Source organism: Melanotaenia boesemani, chromosome 20 (genome assembly GCF_017639745.1).
Source record: "Melanotaenia boesemani isolate fMelBoe1 chromosome 20, fMelBoe1.pri, whole genome shotgun sequence".
In the NCBI taxonomy this organism is placed as follows: Eukaryota; Metazoa; Chordata; class Actinopteri; order Atheriniformes; family Melanotaeniidae; genus Melanotaenia; species Melanotaenia boesemani.
In genome coordinates, this window is record NC_055701.1 from 11,882,389 (window position 1) to 11,904,794 (window position 22,406).

Sequence of the window (22,406 nt, forward strand, 5' to 3'; positions counted from 1 at the left end):
GTTTCCTAAATAATCAGAAGATGCTCCAAGCCAACAATAAGGGTAGTTTCCTGAAGTTGGGAATACATTTTTCAGGTTCATCATTTGTTTATAGGTGATGCAATTTCGAGTCAAAAGGCTCAATCAAGTGATCAATAACAGACCATATTAGTCAGCTCTTTTAGAGAGGAAATCTAACAAGAAATTGGAGCACTTACTGCACTCAAACTTTTTGCTTTATACTAGTTCCCAAACAATATTCCACCAGTTGCTAGGTTATCTTGTTGGATATATTTTTTTGCCACCTTACATATTGATTCTTCTGCAATGTTACACAGCTGGACAGATAATCAAGGCTGGTTGGAAACTTTATTTTTGGCTTGAGTTACATTAGCTGTTTATATACAACGAGCAGGTTGTAGCCAACAATGTTCATTATTTTGCTGATCACATCATCCCAAAAGCCCTGATTTTTTGCACAGTTCCACGAGTGTAAGTACCTGACTCTTTACTGCACTTCAGGCAAAGGAGACTGAGCACTTACTTTGCTTCTCAGTAATGGAGTACAGTGCAATTATTTCACATTGTGTCTCCCTGCCTGTATTACTAGTAAGAATGGACAATGTTTTTTTCCTGCCACATCATTCTGCTGACTGATCTCAATGCAAGTAGAAAGTTTTATATACTTATGAGATAAATCTACTGGGTAGTGTTTGAGTTAATATCTTTTCCAGAAAATTAGAATTTGGGGCTTTTACAGTTTCAGGGATAAAATGCATTATTTGGAAATATCTGAAGAAATGTGGTTGCAGTTACTTGCTGAACAGCTTCGCAAGTCGGTCCAATCCAACTTGCTGCCATTTCATAATCTTCATGTCTTGACATGAAGGTCAAAAATCACCAAAAACTTCCAGTTCGCCAAGATGCTTGGCATGAGTGTTAGAAGAATTGATGCTTTAAATGGTAAATTTGGGTCAAACATTTGTTAAATCACCTATTTTTTAGCATTTTATCCCGCTTTATTACTGAAGACATGGCTTACTGTCAGCCTGAAAGGCCAAAAACATCCAAACAAGAACTACAGTTGGGTAATGACGTCTTTATTGTTTAAAACTTTTTTCTTAAATAGTCTTTCTTACACAACAAAAAGATTTTTTCCTCATGCCAATATTTTGTGGACTAGATGGCGTAAAATCTTGGTGGATTTCTTCACTTTGGATATTTTAAAAGTGTTTTTTCTAGACCAATATGTGCTCCTTGTTCTTCTCGCAAACCAAAATAATAAAATCAAAATTATGCAGTTTAATTTGAACTTGCCTGTCATCTCACAATAAGTGGAAAATTCTTTTTCAATTGTATGTAGAAAATGACATATGGCGAACAAGCTAAAGTACTTTTTTTTTGATCTGCAGACCAGCAACAGCAACCCCTCCATTTCTCCACAACAGCCCCAAATTTTTTACCACTGCCAGTATTACAAATGTCCATTGCACAACCCAACTGTTCACACAAATCCTTTTTTTCCCTAGTTAACCAATACAACAATACGATAACTTCAGTTACAGTAATGTTCATCAGGTGAGTACAGCCACTGTTTGTGTGGGGTGGTTTGTTTGGTTGGGCCTGGAGTTGACAAGGGTTCACATATCAAGGAGCAGCACCCTGGGGTCTTCCACTACCGACTTGATCTTGCGCAGGAAAGTGACAGCCTCTCTACCGTCGATCAGACGATGATCATATGTCAGGGCGACATACATCATTGGACGGATTTCCACCTGGAAAAAAAATCCAGTTTTTATGTACATTCAATATTTAGTATTAACCTTAACTCAATAAGTAGTGATCACACTAGTATTAAAGTGCAACTATGACTACAGATTTTCCATTAACCAGCTTGAAATTTAAAGCACAATCCTTATGATATATGCACTTTGTTAAGGGTGTTATTTAACTAGCAGAAAACTTTATACTATTTAAGACCATATGAGAAACTAGCTGTGGTTTTGATCAGATTACTGAACACAGTAAAAACTGGCAACAGAAGACACCAAGCTTGTATTTACGAGAGATGCATCTTCTGTTCTGCATGTGCCAAAGTGTGAAGACACAAACCTTGCCACCAACTGCAACAGGCCTGTCAAAGATCCCATGCATGCCTAAAATAGCAGACTGTGGTGGGTTGATTATAGGTGTGCCAAACAAGGACCCAAACACGCCCCCATTGCTGATGGTGAAGGTGCCTCCATCCATGTCTTCAACTGCAAGCTCATTCTTACGAGCCTGTGAACACATCATTACAAATCACAACATGAGGACATTTCAAGATAACTTTTCACACACTGAGTGAAAAACAAACATGAGAAGGAGAAGAAAATTCTGTTGTCTCATAAATATATTCATATATACCTTTTCTCCCAACAAATTAATTGCCTTCTCAATATCCGTAAAGTTCATTCCCTCAACATTTCGAATTACAGGAACCACCAAACCCTGAAAGAGAAGTCACATAAATGAATATTCAGCCTTTCATTTAAGGGAGAAGCACTCTCCTTTCCACTGGTCTTACCTTTGGAGTGGCTACAGCCACACTGATGTCAACATAATCCCTGTACACAATCTCTTTGGTTGTGTCATCAATTACTGGAAACAGAAAATAAATGTAAAAGGAAAAATTGATTAAAAAAGGATTAAACTGTAAATCATAATGACATTTTCTACTAAGATGAAGTTATTTTCTTGTAAACCGCTGTCTGTCACATTCAAGTAAAAAGTTGTGGCGAGAAATCCCACAGACCATTATAGATCTCTAAAAGGCAGCAACAAGGACCACCCCCTTTCACTGTGGTCAATCTAAATAGGTCAGGGTAGTTTAAAGGAAGTAAATAAGTTGGTTTTGAGGTTGAGCAATCATTGATACTGAAACTTTAATCTTTTTCTTCACCACAAACACTTGCTATGACTTGATTCTAAACACGCAAAGACAGAAACTGAGGTTTTGTCAGTATTTAAAAGATGAATTTTATACCAGCATTGACAGCAGGTTGATCAACTAGAGCAGAAGCAACAGCCTTCACAAATGCAGACATGAAGCCCAACTTGATGTTGTGTTTTTTCAGGAAGGCCTCTTTGTAAGTCTTTCTCATCTCAGAGATGTTGCTGAAGGAAAACAGAAAAACAAAAAAATAGTGAGATCAGCTTACAACCTGGAAACAAACAGGGTTAAACTTTGTTAATCTTTTATTTGGATCCCCCACAAAAGGGTGAAAAAATACAGAGGGTTTTACATCAGTAGATAAATGATTTACAATCATTGGTTAAAAATTTGTTTTATTTCTTCATCCAGGCATTGGTGAAACCTTTCAGGTGAATTACCAAGTTAACGTATCATCAGTTTGTTATCCAAATGATGTAATATAGTATATATTTAAAAACAAACAACAAAAGCCATGAACAGCTTGGTGAAGTTGGTTACTTGGATGTTGTACAAACAGATGCTTCACAGCAAGCAATCAATGATTTATGTTAAGATACTGGAGCAACACAACTTAAAATCCATTTAAAATTGTTATACTTAACAAATACAAGTGATATATAAGTGAGTTTTTCAGAGAAAAGCAAATATTTGTTGGCTATTAGAAATAATGCTGCTGCAGACAGTGTTGAATAAAGCTATTGAAACAGGTCTGCTAATTGTTTCACTATTGCTCATTTTTCTATTGTATCTCTCTTTTTAATTGTTTGTTTTCCTGTCTCTAACCCTGTTGTAGCTCTAGGGTTTCTCCGCTAACATAATTAGCCCCTCCCAAGACACAGACTCTCCGAGAAAGGAGAGAAGAAGCGATAAAAATCTTCACTTTCTAGAGCCTGTAAATCTTATTGGGCTGTCATAAAAGCCCATATCGGTTCAGGCAGCTCTTCCACTCAGAGCGCAGGTCTCTGTGGGCCCCTGCAGATGCTCCAGCCTCCTGTTCTGACTAGTTCCTTCGGCTCCAGATGAGCCCTAGCCTGGGAAGTCTTCCTCCAGACCATCAATGTCAATCCAATTAGGATACATAGAAAACCCTGAATAGCCGAAAGCTGACACCACACATTTGCGGGGAAAAGAAATCCTCAAAGTGTCCTCTTCAGCACGGGGGGCAAGTGCAGACAATAACATTTCCTTGTAAATTAATAAAACCTGTTTTAACAATTCTTATCTTTGTTTTAGATGGAATTATGACCAAATATTTACATTCCAGTGTTTAAGAGGATATCAGGTTTCAAAAAGCTTTTCCTATTGGGCAGATTCCAATCTATAACCATTTGTGGAAGGGTTGTTTTTGCTTTTAACAAATATATATATATATATATATATATATATATTACATACCACTAAAAAAAAAAAAAAGTATAGTTACATATGTGGAAAGATCTGAACAGAAATAGACTGTTTTTGTCTCTAAGTTGAGCAGAGCAGACTGCCCATATATAATCTAAAAAAGCATTTTGGGTTCGATAATGTAGGTCAGCTAATTGAGAATTTCCTACCTCATGTCGACCTCATTAAATGTAGTCAGCATAGCACAGGTGTTTTGAGCTTCTTTCAGTCTCTGGGCAATTCTGAGTCTCATGCGGTTCATCTTAACCTAAAACAACATAGTTTCAATAAATATTTCCCATCTCCTTTTCAACACCACTTTATCATTAACCAAATGTGAGTTATATACAAATAAATTAATTGACATGAGTTTGGCGTTTTACCCTGCTCTCTGTCCTTGCTGCTTTAACCCCTCCGTCAGCATGGGCCGCTGGTGTGGTTGGAGCAGCAGTGGGCTTGATGGCTGAAACTATGAGAACGATAAAGAGGGAAAGAAGCAGTCAGTGAAGCTGAACAGGGAAATGTATAGGAACTGTTCAAAGATACTGTCTACAGAATGTCTAACAGTGATTAATCATGTAAACTGGAGGTTAAGTACACAGATGTCACACAAATCAGCTCTCACATGGCACAAATCGTCTGTCTAATGGTGACTAACCTGGTTTGGTGTCCAAAGCATGTGCTGGCACAGGTGGCACAGGGGGCATGGCAGTGGGAATGGGGCCCACAGTTGAAGAAGGGGGAGGTGGGGCAGCAGAAGGTGGTGGAGGGGCTGCAGCAGCTGGAGCCTCAGCTTTTGGAGCTTCTGCAGCTTTGGGAGCGCCAGCTAAAGATACAGGCAGGAACAGTTAGGACATAGTAGACTTAAAAGTGACACTAAAAACCATTGTTTTTAGTAACAATTCAGTCCAACAAACCTCCTTTTCTAAGCTTGAAAAGTGGAGTTCCTCCTTCAACCTTTCCTCCATCTGGAACCAAGAGCTCCTCAATCACTCCAGCAGCAGGAGAAGGAACCTGTACTGATGTCTATACAAATAAAAAAAAATAGCATCTCATTGTAATCTGGCCTGTGTTAAACACATGAATGCACACTTAAGTAAATACAGCTTTACAAGCATACGGCTGTAAAATCCTACATTCACCAACAATTACATAATTTGTTTTACCTTATCTGTTTCAATTTCACACACCACCTCATCCTCAGAGACAGAGTCTCCAACAGCTGTAAACAGAACACCTATGTTTCAGCATCAGGGTGGCATCTGTATTGAAAATTATATATGCATGTTTATTAATAGTAAGCATTACCTTTCTCCCACCTTACATCCCCCTCTGTGACAGACTCTGCAAATGCAGGGGTCTTGACTGTGACAACTTCATCTCCTGAAGGATAAAGTCGAGCAGAGCACACTTAAGTGTTTCTACTTTACATTCAAACAATTATATAAAGAAAAGACTGAGGCAGGCTAAAACATACTATAAGCTGAAGATGTCCTGAAGTACTTGATTTGGAAAACACTTGATCGGGGATCATATTTTCTGTGGATAAAAGAAACAAAAATTTGTTGGTTTCCTTAGCTAGGCTATCAGTTTAAATGAATTAACTTCTATGAATACTTATTGGATCACAATGATTTGGCTTGAATTCATTTTTGTCTGTTTGTCTAATTATTTAAAACATTTGTCTATTGTGATTAGAAGAATACACATTATTTTTGATAAATCATTTCCCTATAAAAATATAAATAGGTTTGCAAAAGTATAGCAAAGCTATGATGCTAGTTGCTAGTTGCTGAGTATTATCAAATAAAACCTGACCGCCGTGACATATTTGGGATTTGATTCTGACATTTATCTTTATTGAAGTAAGTGTGTGTACTTACAGATCTTTGTTGAAAGCGATAGGATGGTTAACTGACAGAGCTGTAAAAGCAAGGTCAGGACAACCATTTATACAACTGCTTAAAAATGGGATGAGTCTATTGAACAGTAAGCAAACATACCTGCTGAGGCCCGACGAGCTAACACGTTATTTCCCTGTTAAAAGATAAAGACAAGCCTTAAAAAAAGATCTGCAACTTAAATATGATTGTACATGTCAGGGCCATGTTTTACAGAGAAATGTTGACATGTATTAAATTCACATTTTTAAAGTTTCTTAATTTTAATATAAAATCAAACACCTATGCCAAATAGTTGGAATTACACTGCCAGATAACAGATAAAACACTTGCTGGTGAGAAGTCATTACCACCAAACAAACTTTGACCTTTGACACGATCAATATATCTATGGGACCAAACCATAAAAGGGTGAAGTTGCTCAGTATTAGAACTTGACCAGTGAATACATTAGAATGGTTTAGCTGGAAAAATAAAGCAGCATTAAGATACAGTTATCTACTAATAACCTTAGTAAAGTGCTAGCAATGCAGCAAAACTAAAATGACAACTGGATTTACAAGCACAGTTATTCTTGTAACTAATTAACCTTGCATTGCAAAATAAATAAATAAAAATCACTCAATATCTGCATAATCTCATCTATACTCCTTGCTGTCTCTTATTCATTACAATATGACCTCAGCATAATGACTGCTAAAAGCAGCTAGCTAGCTTAAGTTTTGGGTGGTTAGCATGTTTTTGAGAGTTGCATACATATTTATAGATAAGTGCACTGACTTCATGTTAAGATGGTGTAGCTACTTTCTGCTCAGATCAAACATCTCCAACATCAACATAAACCTTTAACAAAGACTACAACACTGACTTGTGGAGGGAAGTGTCATACTGTCCTTGGCTCACAATGTTACGGCCTGACCGTGGCCTATAGCGGCGAGTTGGCTAATGCTAACGTTAGCTCTGATATAGCCGAGCTCACATGAACTGTGACTTCTTGCGAAGGAGGAGACAGCGAGGAGTTTTGTTTCGTACTGTAATGTCTTAGTCGTTCATTGCCTACCTGACGGATGGCAGAAAGGGAACGGCCAAAATTCCTGGTAAGACACCGGGAATGGGATAACATGGTCGCTGTGTGACAGCAGCCTGTCAGCGGAAGGGAAACTCTGGTCACGGATGGACAAGCGCAAGAAGAGAGGAAGTTGTGTGGAATAAACCAAGTTCTCCGCGCAGAGGAGGGAGAGGGAGTCCTCACTGTAAAGACCGCATGGACGCTGAGAAGTGTCTACCAATGGATAGAGTAAAATGATGGACAGCATGTAAAAAGAGAATTAGAGTGATTAGATTACAAAAGACAAAAGGTGAATTATTTAGCATTGTTATTTTTATGTTTTTATACAGAGAATGGAACAATTATTGCTTTTTTTCACATTAAAAGCTTAGAATCTTGTTGCATCAAGAACAAAGTCCTGCACGTGATTTTTTTTTACTAAAATAACAACAAAATACAATAGAAACCGCAGCTCACGAACTGTTAAATACACCCATGAAATGTTTGTGCCAGTACTAAACATCTACTAAATTCCAGCTATAAACATGTACGTTTTTTGCACTGAAATGTTTAAAGACAAAAACTCATATTTTCAATTATTAAACCTGAAAAAATTCTAAAGAATTCAAAGTGTAACCGAGTTTCCTTAGTACGATAGGTTGCCACAATACTGAAATAAGTCAATAAATAAATAAATAGTTAGGCTAAGTGATTAGGTTAACAAATTTTTTAACAAGTGCAATGACATTTTTAGACAGTAACCTCAAAGTAATCAGGCCGAGCACTGAAAACTGTCATGGTGGGTGTTTGTGTGTAATACTTTGAATCATTCTTGTACATGTTTGATAAAGTTGAAAAGAGACAAAAACAGCAGAACTTCTTTCCTTTGGTAAACTAAAAAAAATTCTTAAATAAAAGGTGAAACATCTTGGAAAACCAGAAGTCTAATCACTAGGATTCCCATGACCTGGATACACCTGTAGAACCTGAAGAATGACCTGATAATCCAGTAGAATAAGGTTTGCGTTGTATACAAGCTGGGTTTTTAGTGGACAAAGCAAATCGAAACAGGAATTTATCTCTTTTTTGTTTCCTTAATAAATTTACTGAACTTGTGTACCATTTTCTATTCATTATCTTCCTTTGTGTGTTTGTGCTTTCAGTGGAAACATCTGATAGGTGTGAATATGAATCAGTTTCTCCATTAATTTTAGTTCATTTCTGCCTTTGAGCACAATGCATCCGTTTCGAAACCCTACACTGAGCCATCACGTGTAGGCTGTCACTCCTGAGAGGGTTGTGTTTTGGGTGGTGATGAGTCCCTGACCACCTCACCGCCTTCACATGACCACGCCCCAGCTTTGATGCATCGACTCTCCTGCACTCCCACCAGCCACCTCGCAGTCTGCGCAGGCCATCAGCTCGACAGCACACCCCAGCGCAACAGGTAAGGTCCCATCACAGCCGCTCGCTGTCTGTCAGCCGTGGTTAAACCGCACGCCCGAAGGAGTATGATAAAGTGCATGCATGCAACTCACTTCTGCTTTTAATACTCATTGCATCGGTTTAGAAGGTTTGTTTTACTTTTTAATTTCACGTGAAAGAAGTGCACTTTTGTCTGTTTTTCCCCTTGCAGTGCAATATGTTTACCGAGTTTTTATTTGGAGTAAAGAGATTTTTTTTTTTACATTTTAAGAAATATTTTTTAATTTTTTATAGCTCAAAATGATCAGTCATTTTGTATTCTTTTAGAATAGCCTAAAAATAGACAGTTAAAGCAGTCTCCTTTATTTTAGTCTAGATTTCTGAAACCTATATAAGAGATATTTTAATTTAATTTACAATTTGCGTAAGTAGCCTGACTAGAAATACTAGTAAGTACCACTAATATTATTTGTTTCATGAAAGACATTTTGCAACTCAACATTTATTTATATAAAAAAAGATAATTTATTGCTGTTATAGAATATGTTCTTTGAAATATAAAGTATAATCTGCTCTTCTTAAGTAGATTTTTTCCACACATATGTGCAGGTTTATTTTTAATTAAGTCAGTTAAATCATGTTACAACTAAAAGAAAATATAAAGTGAAATGTATACTTGAAGGGACTGATTGTCATTGACTGCTTTAACTTCAAGGATGCAGTTTTTGTTGTTGTTTTTTATTTTTTTAAAACCATTGATTGTCTGAGTTATTCCATTAAATGAAAATACGATAAGAAACAAAACAAAACAAACAAACAAACAAACAAAACAAGTTCTTTTCATGGTAGTTTTATACTTGTATGTCTACACCGAACCCGTTTATAATGCGTAGATTGTGGCTCCGATCAGCTGAAATTTACCTTTTATTCTTCCATCAAAATTCTTTTTATCCTCTGGCTCAACTATTTTTACAATCCAAAGATAAAAGGGAACAAAAACGTCTTTATTTAAAATGGGTATTTAGTAATTTATTATTCCTTGAAGTGAGCTAAGGCTTTTGGAAATATTCTTCATTTTTCTCAAGTTAAATCATGAGTGTAATTTAGAATTTTTCCATACAGAATGAAGCATTACATCTTAAATTTATCAGGTTTATTTGCTTTTCTTACAGATTGAATATATAGGCGAAAACCATAGACATTGCCTGCTCTTTTCATAACTGTATGACACAGTAAGTCACACTTATTTATTTTGCCACTGTACAGCAATTTTGTATTAAAAAGTGTTATGAAATGTTTTTAAGTAAGAATGATAAACTGTTGAACATTTGTATATAAATTTGACAAATTGTTATTGCTGTGTTTCATCTAAACCTTAATTCAATTTATGTCTTTTCAGATTCTTTTGCATCACACATCTCCAACTCATCAGCGTGTATAGTGCAAAGAGCCACACTGAGCATGAACCTCAGTCTTCCTGATCAGAGTATGCACAGATCAAGTGAAAGCTGCCTAGAGGATGATAAACCTGATGTGATGTTGCCCTGCTTCCGCAGAAACATGTATGACGAGCCTCTGGCCTCCTATTCAAACGGATCCATCATCTCTCAACTCCTCCGCAAGACAATCCATAACAAAAGGGCACTGGATGAAAGCCATTTCTACCTGTCCAGCTCCACTGCTGCTGACTCCGGCCAGGAGGACCAGAGCAGTGTCTCCTCAAAGGACAGCACAGTGGAGGCTGCATCGCCTACGCCCAGTGGTCGTGTCTCCACAGGAGCAAGCCCAGAAGATCATCCAATGATTGATCACCTGCAGGCCAAAAGAGCCAGAGTGGAGAATATTATCAGAGTCATGGCTGGTTCTCCTAACAGCAGGCAACATGGAGACACTGAGAGGTCTGAAATAGATGCTAGAGACACCCGGGAGGCCAGAGAATCATACAGGGAGAACAAACGTAAGCAGAGGCTGCCTCAACACCAGGATCACAGTGCTGCTGGACAGGTAAGCAGAAAACCTGGCAGCAGCAATGGAGATAACTGCAACACCAAGGAAGAGGAGTGTCACAAGTTGAAGGAGCAGCTTCACAGCATGCAAAGACTCCTACACCAGCTCCAGGAAAAGTTTCTTCAAGTTTACAACCAGGAAGATCCTGAGTATGAAAAAAGAGATGCAACAGAAGTTGATTCTGAGCATGACATCCTGGGTGAAAGCACAAAGTCATGCTACATAAGCAGTGAAGAGGATTTTGAGAGGAAGAACAGCAGGTTGACTGTAGATTGTAAAGACCGAATGAAAGTAGTTGGTTACCTGCTACACCAAAGAGAAAGTCAGAACCTACAGGAAACCCTGAAGCAGGAGCTCTCCAGGGCTGTTGATGACTGTGTGGACAGGGTGTTTAAGAAGGTCTCCTCCACAGACCTGGATTTGTCCCCACAGCAGCGTTTGTGTTCCTCGCCAGAGATGCAGATCAATGCAAGTGCAGACAGGAAGAGCCAGCAGGTTAGCTCCGGCCTTGACCAGGCCCAAGCTGAGGAGGCCACAGTGAAATCCCGGTCAGTGGAGTACTATGAAAGCTCTGAGCCTCAAAGCCCACAGGACCAGACAGAGGCCCTGTCACTGGTGGTCCGCAAACCGACCGTGACCCCTGTAAGCTCAGTCACCCCAACAGTGAAGAGGCCTTACCCCATGCACCAGACACCCTTTCAGTTCAATTACAGCACCCCTCTGCATGAGAACCACATCTTGGAGCATCTTCTCAAGTATGGGCCGCATTCCAACTTTGGGGCTCTTCCTTGCATGCCCCCGTCAATGGACAGGACCTCTCCAGATACCGTGGACCTGCCTTGGGACACAATGGCTATGAGGTCCAAGGTGACATCCAGCCATCTTGGCCACCATCCTCGTCCTTCCTCCCTGGGGGCAGTGGGAGTCGAAAATCTGTGTCTCCCTCATGTCAAGATTGAGTGTGGCGAACTCCAGAGCTTGGCTGAACGGAACCCCTACATGTCCCTCAACATATCCTTTGCCTTCAAACAGCTGAAACAGAGCAGATTTGCTTTGGTTTAAATCCAACCATGCTTAAAACGCACAATGAAAAATGTAGATGATATACCTGCTTTTAACATATACAGGTTGAAGTATAGTGATGTAACAACTGACCGAAACAATTTTATTATATATTAATATATATAATACCTTCTATGTATTTCAGGTCTCTGCAGTTTGCAGTGAAAACCTAAATGTTACGCTGCAAAGATGTGAATTCATCCCATAGCACAAAAAAGGGTTTTTGATAATGTTTAATGCACACAATATTTACTTTTTTTTTTTTTTTTTTTTTTTTTTTTAAAGAAAACCTCTCCATATTTCAGCTTTTCCATTTGAACAATGGCTGGTTGAGGTTCACTTCAACATGGACAGTTCCAGTAACAAACTTCAAGGAGAATTTTTCCTTTGATCTCTCTAACCCCATAGAAAATTACAGCATCTTCTTTAATCTGAGCAGAGTAATGACTTTAAGTCTAGAAAAAGACAAATAAAAAGGAATACAAGGCTTTGATAAGAATTGCCAGGAACAAAAGCCAATTTTTCAAAGGCAGAGAAAGCTTCGGTTTCTGTTTCAGGAAGCGTAGTTTTTTCAGACTTGAAAAGGTGCAGGATCTATTTCTCCATCATCAGAGTGATAGGGGTGCATCTAAAAGGTCACATCTGAGTGCTGGTGGAAACCACAAGTGCCTCCCAACCATAACACTTGAGCTCTTCTCTTGAGCATTTGTTGTTGGATACCATTGTCAGTAGGTATATGATTGAAACAGAGAACAAAATAATACAGTTTTATTTGTTTTCTCAGGAAAGCTCAGTGTAAATCAAGTTGTTTTTTTTTATTGGGGGGGGTGTTTAAGAAAAAGAACTCTAAATACATATTTTAATTCTGTTATTGCACATATACTCATTCAATATGATAATAAGATAATATCTGCATTCCATTATTCCCTCACGAAGTCAACTTAAACATGAATTCTTTCATTTTTAATCAAATATTCCTAAATTATTCATAAAGATAATAAGTTTAGTCTATTTCTTATTGCAGAGCTTTAGACAGGAATAATATGTGGTCTCAGGATTCACTTTATCTTTACAGTGCAAGAGCTCTGCTTCTCTTTGAACAATGCCACATAAATCTTTCATACAAACTTCCTTATTTCAAAGGTAGGGTTGCCTAATAAATGTGTTGTGTGGTGACCTGATAAGACGATATTATGACCTAAGGCTAGGTGGTAGGCTACAGAGGAAGTGGTCCTGAGCACCTTCATTGCCAGGGGGGGAGGAATACTTGCAAAAGAATTGCAAATATTAGTATGTCCAGTAAAGGAAATATGTGTTATAATCTATGACATGTTTAACAATTAAATTATTGGGAATATTGGACACAAGTTAAAAAAATGCTGGTTTTCCAGAATGAAACATGGCAACATATGTTGTCCTTAAATCAACTCAGTCACATCTGAAAATCAGCATCTCCTTTCAAAACATTTTAAAACAAGCTGTCTTAACTCCTGGCCATGAAGTGCTTTGCTCTCTAATTAAAAATCCCTAATCTAATTTGTGATTCTGTTTTGCCAATAAGCACATGTTAGGATCATTATTGACTCCCTAGTTAATGCCGAGCTGTTCTTTAGTGAAATTCAATTTAGCTGAAGATCGTGGCAACACAATACTCTGGCCCACTATCACTTTGCGCGGGACTGTGCTGCTGTGTGTTAGATTTAATTGTCAGTTTTCTTTAACGTTAATGTGAACATCCAGGAAGGTCTTACTCCGAGTCATCTGAAGAAAGCAAAGCTCATGTTCTTCTACACTCGCTACCCCAGCTCCAATGTCCTGAAAACCTACTTCCCTGATGTAAAGGTAATTATCTTTTTGTACATTTTTAAATAAAAAGGAGCTTTTAATCCTAATGTGTCAACAACTTGGAAAATTGTTTGTCCTGTGTTTTCCCCCCTGGTGTCTACCTGTCACTGTGTGTTTGGGACAGAAAAAAATCAGCAGTGTGTCGGAGGAGAGAAACAAAAACGCAGAGGGTTTAAATAACAAAGCCACTGAGCTGCTAGTATGTCCTGGGGGCAGAGGGAGATACAGGGGCATTCTCTCTTTAAAAAAGCCTCTCCAGTCAGCAAATGGAGTGACAAAGGACTCTGTAGGCAAGGCATTGCTATTGAGTGTCAACAGAGAGTTGGTATTAGAGACTTGTGCAGTTGCAACCAGGCAGTGATGAGCTGGTCCTAAACACAACATCCTGTGTATTTTGGCCTTGTCATCCTTTTTTATCCTCTTTTTGTCTCCTTCACTGTGACCTCCTGTTGTTGGCTCTTTTCGTTCAACATCTGTGCTGCTGCTCCTTTCTTTTTACCTGTCCCTTGTCCTGCTTCCCTTCCAATTTCCTCCAAACATCTCTCAGCTTTCTCTTCCATCTCATCTCCTATCTTGTCTCCTGGATCTATGAGCCATGTGCGGGCCCCTGCCTCTCAATCTGCACTGACCCCCCGGGTCAGGGGGGAGGATGCTGTTGCTGCAGCCCTGCGAACGTCTCCTCCTTGCTTACAATCCTGTGGTGGGAAGTGGCTGTGAACAAAAGAGCACATAATCCCAGTGTCTGATTCCATCCTATCAGTCCGAGTCAATGAGAGGGAAGCTTCCTTCTGTCCTTATGCTGCCGCTTTCTCACCCACCACACCAGAGAGAAGAAGCGTCTTTGATGCCTGCCCAGCCCTTAGGCATTTTTTTTCTGTCTTTCTGGATGACGAGATAGAATAACAAGACTAATGTCAAGACTGAGTTTAGAAACACAGAGCCCTGACAGATGTTTTTTCATCCTGGACATTGGTGGGAAAAAAATCAGAGCAATTAATGATGCATAGAGTGACTGCTAGGTGGCATTTTGCCCTATAGGTACTAAATCCAGACTTGAAGACAATAATGTTAATGGATGCAAATCTGTAAACATCACAAAGCCTTTAGACTCTCAAAAGCATTTAAACTTCTCACCGAAGTCTGAAATCAAATTACAAATTTGATTTAGTGAAATTACCTCACTTTTTTATTTCCTCTTTACACAACACCGATATTTCAAAATAACATGAAATCAATAATATATATTTTTTTTCTCCATTTTCAGTTTAATCGCTGTATCACGTCTCAGCTGATCAAGTGGTTCAGTAACTTCAGGGAGTTCTACTACATCCAGATGGAGAAGTTTGCCCGCCAGGCCATTGTTGATGGCATCAGCGACGTCAAAGACATTACAGTTAGCAGGGACTCAGAGCTCTTCCGGGCACTAAACATGCACTACAATAAAGCCAATGACTTTCATGTAAGTGTCACTTACTAGTCGTCACTATCTTTTGTTGCAGTTTCTAGCAGTTCTTGTACATTAGACATTGAGGTTTGAGTGATGAGAGTTTAGATCAAGGATTACATCTTAATAATGCATTTTTGTAACCAATAGTGAACCTTTATTTGTCTTTAGAGATCAAATGGTTACATCAAAAAATTTAACATCTTGGGGAATTTATTTATTTGGTTTAAAGTGCAAATATAGATGAGATAAAAGCCCTTTCCCCATTATTCCTGACACATTTTTATTAGAAAATATGCCTTTAAGTTTATCTTAACTCTTAACTGTGCCGTTCTTTGCAGAGCCTTAGTGTCTGACCAACAAACATTCTAATTTCTATTAAATTTGGGGGTTAAAGTCCAAGCATCGAGCTAATCAATGGAAACATCAGAGTCGATGTATTCATTAGTTACAAGGCTGCTGATGTATGTCAGACCTTCACCGTGTGGCTGTGGTCATGTATGTTTATGTGCTGACCTGTGTGTCACACTGCACCTGTGGCTAGCCAGCCTTTGCAGCCATTATCTAAACTCCAGAGTGATGCTTTATCAAACTGTGGGAAGAGGAAGCCGCAAAATCCCACTAAAACAACTCAGGATTAGAGGACCAGTACGCCTGAGCGAGACAGAGATTGCTACTGATGCGGAATGCTGAGAAAGACGCTATGGATTCCGAGGGAGAAGGCTGTTTGGTGGGAAAGGGATGAGACCGTTTTCTTTACCTTGGGACCAAGACATTCCTTTCCCAGGGATGCTTTTGTGTCAGGAGATGAGGGGAAAGAAAAATAACTTATGCCAACAACTGTTGTGCGAACTGGCAAGTGGATGGGAAATAAGTGCTGAGGGACAGTTTTTTCACTTCTTTGCTCTTATCTAAAATTTATCCACCTTTTTTTTTTTGTATTTTTAATAGTTTCTGCTGTATTTATGGGCTATGCCCATATTTTTTAATATGATCTACACCAAAATCTTAGTCTAACTTATGCCTTGACAGATCTTGCACCTGAATAGTCTTGAAAGATAATGATGTTTTACCCATTTCTGCTGGAATTAATAATTATATCCTGCTGCAAGGAGCTGGCAAAATCCCTTGGACAAAAGCTCACCTGTATTTAATTTAGGCTCAAGACAAGAAGGCTAACTAACGACAGAGGCCTGTAATTGGAAGTTAATGATTGCTGCATTGCATTTATTGTATGTGCTCAGAGAACAAAGAGATGAGCTCCCTTTCATCAGCCTGAGTGTTTGAAGTATTTTGCTACAGGTCCTCATTTCAAATATTTTGGAAAAAGACCCAGCTTTACATGAACTAAAGAAAATATAAAGTTTTAACAGAATCCAGTTGTAATTATTACTTATTCTTTTTGTTTTCCAGGTGCCTGACAGGTTCCTAGAGGTTGCTGAAATCACCTTACACGAGTTTTACAATGCCATTTCTGCTGCCAAAGATTCTGATCCCTCTTGGAAAAAGGCCATTTACAAGGTGATCTGTAAGCTGGACAGCGACGTTCCAGAGGAATTCAAAACATCTTCCTACTTATAGGTTGACGTGAGTGAAGAAATGTCCAGGTGAATAAGTTAGAGAATTTGAACTAAATCATTTGAAAGTATTCCATTATGTCTTGTAGTGCATTGTAGTGAGGTGAAATATAGATTACATTTGTATAAAAAGAAACATCCCGCCCCTCCCAACACACACACACACACACACACACACACACACACACACACACACACACACACACACACACACACACACAGGTACATACACAAACACCATTTTAGAGGTTACAAATAATCTCAAATATTGTGCTCTGCTTTTTCAAAAAAGAAAAAAAAAACTAATAAAAATAAAAAATAAATAGTGAATCTGTTGTGGATTTTGTTTACACTTTGACTTAATTGTATTTAGACAGTTAGACAGTTATATAGTTGTGTAAAAATGTTCACAAAGATCATTCATAGTGTAGTTTTCCATCAGACAAAATCAGTTGTGTTTTGTTTTTAGTTCTATTTCATAGCTCTAAGTGTTGCATAAATGTACATGCACTGCTGTTTTGTGTTGCATAATGTATTATAGTTCTGCTGTATACTATAAGCTTAAAGGAATGCACGTATCATTGTTTTTCTTATTGTGTGTGAAGGTGCGGCTCTTGTAAAGAACAATCATTTTCAGATATTTTACTCACAAACATTGTTCTGGATGATTATTGAAATTAAAGATGCACTAAATTATAATACAAAACTCTTTTGTTATGTTATATTTTCCATTTAGGGATTAATAAAGTTTCTTTTTTTATTTTGTTTTACAATAACCACTGCGTATAAGAAGCTTTCATTTTTGGCTGCAAATGTTTAGCTCATCAGTGAAAATACTGCATCCGCGTTCTGGGCCCCTAAGGTGCCTCTAATCCACATCCAGCAGCCAGCTGTTAAATGTCCCTCCAAACGATGCTGTTCGCATTGTTCACTGAAGCCAATTCAAGTCAACTTTCTAAGGCCTGCATTCATTGTGTGGCCGCTGCGGATGCAGACAACTGCCTTGTCTTAAAAACAGCCACAATGCATTCCCTCCTAATGACTAATGCTCGAGGTGACCTCATATCGCAGTTGTGCCACCAAAGCAAAATTCCACAAACCCAGTGACTCTTTCTTCCAAGCACTCACTCAAAACAAGCTGATGGAAAATGCATGTGCACTTTTGATTCTTTGGGCTTTATATAAACCCAACAATGTGATGAGTAATAGTGGCCCTACTTATTGCACATTTTCAGTTCACTTAATTGTTCACCAACAAAAACTATAAAATGCATAAAAAAAACAAGAAAAAGAATAAAGAGTCCTACATCATACACACAACATGGAGCACTTTCATTAAAGTACATTGTTTTAGTCAATGTGTGAGTTTACAATGTCAGCACCCAAAACCAAACATTTAATTGAAAAACCTGTTAGGCATCCAAGCACCAATTACATCAGAAATGATAACATTAAGGAAATTAAAACAATGGTTGGACTGGTTGATGACAAAGACTGGAGACAATAAACCTCACTAATCTTTTAATAGACATTTCTTTTCAATTAGATCAGTCTTCTTCAGTAAATTGATTTACATTCTCAACTCAATTAAAATACCTCTGATTGAACCAAAGTGCTTTGCTCAAATTAATTTGTTGCGTGACATTTTCTGAACAAGACTTGGTAACCTCTGATATAATGAAAGAAAACAAATAAAAAGCCTTCAGTTGTTTAACCGCCTCTGGCTGACAAGGCTTCAACTTAAACGGCACGATATGAAATTATGTTATTTATTAGAAAGTCTCAGATAAAACAGAGCATTCTTTGTAATGAAGATGAAATGAAAAGTAAAAAGGCAATGGGACGTGATCAAATTAAAAAAGACACAGTTGGAGCAGATCCTCTTTTACATGTTTGACCTTTTGGAAATTCACAGTTATGTATAAAACTCGCTGTTTGAGTATCCTTCTAGTCTAATGCTGAAAAGTGGCAAAACAAAGAAAATCAAAGCATTTATTTTCTTGTGTGTGTGTGTGTGTGGGGGGGGGGGGGGGGGGGACACATGGACACATAAAGAAGAGTAACAGCATCATCTAGTGCATCTTTGCTGTAGTACACACGGATCAGCTTGCCTCACTTCACCTCTGAAACTAACAGCAAATATATGTAAATATATTTTTTTAATTTATTAAACAAATTGTATAATTCATTAAAACTAAATCTGCTCTAAAACATTAAGATTTAAGACCCAGCATGCGGTATCAGATTCTGTCATGTACACAAACCCCCACAAAGTGGTGCACTTGCCACTGTGTCGAAACGGAGATGCTGCATGGGACCCTGACAGCCAAAATTCAAAGAAAGTGGACGTTGATATAGCTCATGAAATGTTACACACTTACAGACTTCTTAAAAATAATGTTATCGTTATTTTATGCTAGGGTGTTTGTGAAGCACAACTGATGTGTGTGGTTTAATATTAAGAGATAAAACAACGATGAGCTGTTGTCTCTGGGGTCTTGGAATGACAAAGGCAGGATCAAACACCCTTGAGCAAGAGACTATACAAGATGTGGGACTGGGGGCACTGGGACATTCCCTCTATATAATCTCTTGCTCATAGATATGGGCTTTCTGGCAGCCTCACTCTGGGAGGGTGCTTGGAGCAAAAGAGAGTGTAACTTGAGATTGGAGGCCGCTGACTTTAGGCTGCCCTTCAGACAACCACTTCTTAGTGTAGTTTGGTGTGATCACCAGTAAATCTTTATTAATTTTAATTGGAGCCCCCATTTAAAAGAGCAATTAAAGCGGATTAATCGAGCCCATCCCGTATAATGTCTTCTGTTAATTAGTTTGTCAGCACTGTTTTAATATCGCTTAATGACTTCATATTTCAGGGATGACATTAAAGGGATGCTGAAGGAAAAGAAATGGCCTTATCACAATGCACTGCTTTAATGGGAGATGTCCCCCTGCGAGCAAGGCAAGGTCAGGCCTGGGGCCGCTGGGGAGGAAGAGGCTTTGGGGTGCCGCCGAGACAGCCACCTCCAGGGAAACACTGCCTCACACACACATGCCACCACACAGCAAGTGTTACATGATGGTTTCTCCATCTGGTTAGACAGAGCATTTAAAGAAGTGATGTTTCGCTTATTTTGTTGTAAATATTTGTTACATGAAAATGATCGTGGTGGTAAAGAAACACTTTATGGTAGGTCTTGCAATAAGTTTTTTTTTTCTTCTTAATAGTAAATAAAGAATGGAAGGTCCTTCAGATCATTTTCTGCTCTTCTGATTGCTCTGTTTTGTGCTTCTTCTTTGTCTGTTTCAGCTTCTTTACTGTCTGATATTACATCACAAGCTGTAGCTGTTTTAAAAGCAGAATAAATCATTTTATTTTTAATTTATTTAGACTGTTGTAAAGAAAAAGCCTTTAGGATGTCATCACACTCTCTGAAAGTGTACTTTAGTTATGTCCCCTAAGACTGTGGTTTTAATTTCTAGAACAGCGGGATTACTAAACTCCTAAAATGTTTGAATACATCCAGTGTACTCCAGCCAACCAAGACGCAGGGTTATGTATCCCTTTTAAATTATTAGAGCCCCTTAATCTCCACTGTTCCCAACACTGACTGATATATGACTGTGATTCACAAAGGGGGTGGTTTTTTATTAATAAGGTCAAACAGTCATTTGAAATAAAAAAATCCTATTTCAATTCTAAAGCTTTATGTATGAACACATGATTATTATTATTATTATTATTATTAATAATAATAATAATAATAATAATATGTGTGATAAAGTGATAATTGTTTTTTGGACAAAAACATACTGTATAGGGTAGCAGCCAGGCGCTACTAATTAAATGCATTTGACTAAATGGTTATCAGCAAGTGTGAGCATCTCTATAAAATAAGTAATTGTAGCAGAAGTTTTGGCAGTTTGCTAGTCTGGATCATTCACTTGTGTGTTGCCATGAAAGAAAGGAATCTGAATTGACTATATTGTTGCTGCCATTCCGATGCTTAAAAAAATATCAAAGAGCTATATCTCAGAAAAAGTAAAAGCACCTCTGCCAAGCCATTGTATTTTGTTTATTTATTTATTTATTATTTTTGAGTTAAAAGCTCAAATGACAAAATTATTCCTATCGCCTCTGAATCCTTTAAAAAGTTCCAGGATCCAGGAAGTGATCCGGATCACGCCCAAAATCTTATCACGCCCTTATTCCATTTTTGAGATTTTCAGAAAACTTAATCAAAATCCGTCTGTAACTGTAACAGCTCGACAGACAGACAAACCAACACCACCGATTACATGACCTCTGCCTTGGCCAAGGTAATAAAAAAAACCACAACATATCAACACAAACCCTATACGAGCTGTCAAGCATGGTGGTGGAGGGCTGCTTATTTGGGCTTGTTTTGCAGCCACAGTAAATGGATATTTTGCAGTCTTTCAGTCACCTATGAGCTCTTCTGTATACCAAAGTATTCTAGAGTTAATGTTTGATAATCTGTTTAACAGCTTAAGTTTTGCCAAATTAGCAATAAGACAAGAATCACAGGTACAGCAGCAAATCTACACCAAGATGGCTAAAAAAAAAAAAAAAAAAAAAAAGGTTTTGCAGATATAATCCAGACCTCAATCTGAATGAAAAGCTGTTGTGGGACCTTAAGTCAGCTGTGCATAAATTAAATAACCTGAATGAACTAGGGCTGCTGAATCATACTTAGTTAAAGTAAAAATCCAGAGATGAAAAAAATTCTAATAATAGTCTTTGTAGCTTTGTTTGTGAAGCACCAGATGTTTAACAGATGCTAGAATACGTAAATGTTTCTCTGGACCTGGTTCTCTTCTTTGAATCTGAGATTTAATATATTGTACCACTACCACACGTTGCCAGCATCATGCCCAGGAATGCTCCCTTTATGCTGACACCAAGCCTAGGATGGTCAGGCAGCAAGAAGTTGATAAAAACTAATGGCACATCTTCCGTATTGCAGCCCTGGCTGGCATGCATCCCTGCTAATTTGAGTGTGCCCTCGCACCTCCACTCTCCTCAGCAGATTCATAAATCTCATTCCCATTATCCCGCTAATTAGCCAGGATTACAGGAGCATGTAATGCCCCCGCTTCCCAATAGATTGATTGGAGGACGGTCTCTTTGTTTTGAAATCACTTCCTGATTGATGTACAGAGCCCTAGTTTGCAATTGTAATGGCCCAGATGTTAACAATCAAATGCGTTTCCGCTCCAGGAAGTAACAGTCTGTCATGGAAGAGGAGGCAGCCGAGCGTGTAACGACACATCACAGGAGTGTGGGGAAGGAGGGACTGCGGAGGAGGGGATGGCAGGATGAAGAGAGGGGGAGTAGGTGTGGGAGCCCTGGCTTAAATTGCTGCTGAGAGAGGGCATAATGTCCATGCCCATCCTTCTGACTGAAAGCTCTACTTTAGGGGAATTTTGTAATAAATAATTAGATATAATGGCCTTTGTGGTGCTTGATCATGCATTAATGTAAGTGTTTTTCTTCCATAGATCACCCGGATTTCTTGAACTGCAGAACTTTAACATGTCTTCTATCAGTTTGATAGTTTTAGAAAAGATTTACTGAAGATTTTCTTTAATATTTTTTTAACTTAAAACCTTTTCCAAAACTCAAACCGAGCATCACTGTTGGGCATGTTATCAGATCCAGTTTCCACATTCTTCTCTGTGTCATGAGGATCTACTTTGCAAGCAGTAGAGGGCACTATTGTCTAACCAAACCAAGTCC

The 22,406-nt window shown here is 38.3% G+C and overlaps 2 protein-coding genes across 2 annotated transcripts; one reads left to right on the forward strand and one right to left on the reverse strand.

The window, feature by feature from the left end:
• Positions 1 to 1,060: 1,060 nt before the first annotated feature.
• dlst (dihydrolipoamide S-succinyltransferase) lies at positions 1,061 to 7,442 on the reverse strand. Its single transcript, XM_041972020.1, has 15 exons — positions 7,298 to 7,442; positions 6,340 to 6,373; positions 6,220 to 6,259; positions 5,814 to 5,875; positions 5,645 to 5,719; positions 5,503 to 5,558; positions 5,254 to 5,362; positions 4,995 to 5,162; positions 4,720 to 4,805; positions 4,507 to 4,604; positions 3,005 to 3,135; positions 2,546 to 2,619; positions 2,386 to 2,469; positions 2,092 to 2,259; positions 1,061 to 1,754 (listed from the first exon to the last, which is right to left on the reverse strand). The coding sequence occupies exons 1-15, from the start codon at positions 7,358 to 7,360 to the stop codon at positions 1,620 to 1,622; spliced, it is 1,383 nt and encodes a 460-aa protein (XP_041827954.1). The 5' UTR covers positions 7,361 to 7,442; the 3' UTR covers positions 1,061 to 1,619.
• Positions 7,443 to 8,569: 1,127 nt separating this feature from the next.
• prox2 (prospero homeobox 2) lies at positions 8,570 to 17,303 on the forward strand. The gene is made up of 6 exons (XM_041972070.1): positions 8,570 to 8,732; positions 9,883 to 9,942; positions 10,110 to 11,728; positions 13,514 to 13,621; positions 14,889 to 15,083; positions 16,482 to 17,303. The coding sequence occupies exons 3-6, from the start codon at positions 10,172 to 10,174 to the stop codon at positions 16,647 to 16,649; spliced, it is 2,028 nt and encodes a 675-aa protein (XP_041828004.1). The 5' UTR covers positions 8,570 to 8,732; positions 9,883 to 9,942; positions 10,110 to 10,171; the 3' UTR covers positions 16,650 to 17,303.
• The last annotated feature ends 5,103 nt before the right edge of the window (positions 17,304 to 22,406 follow it).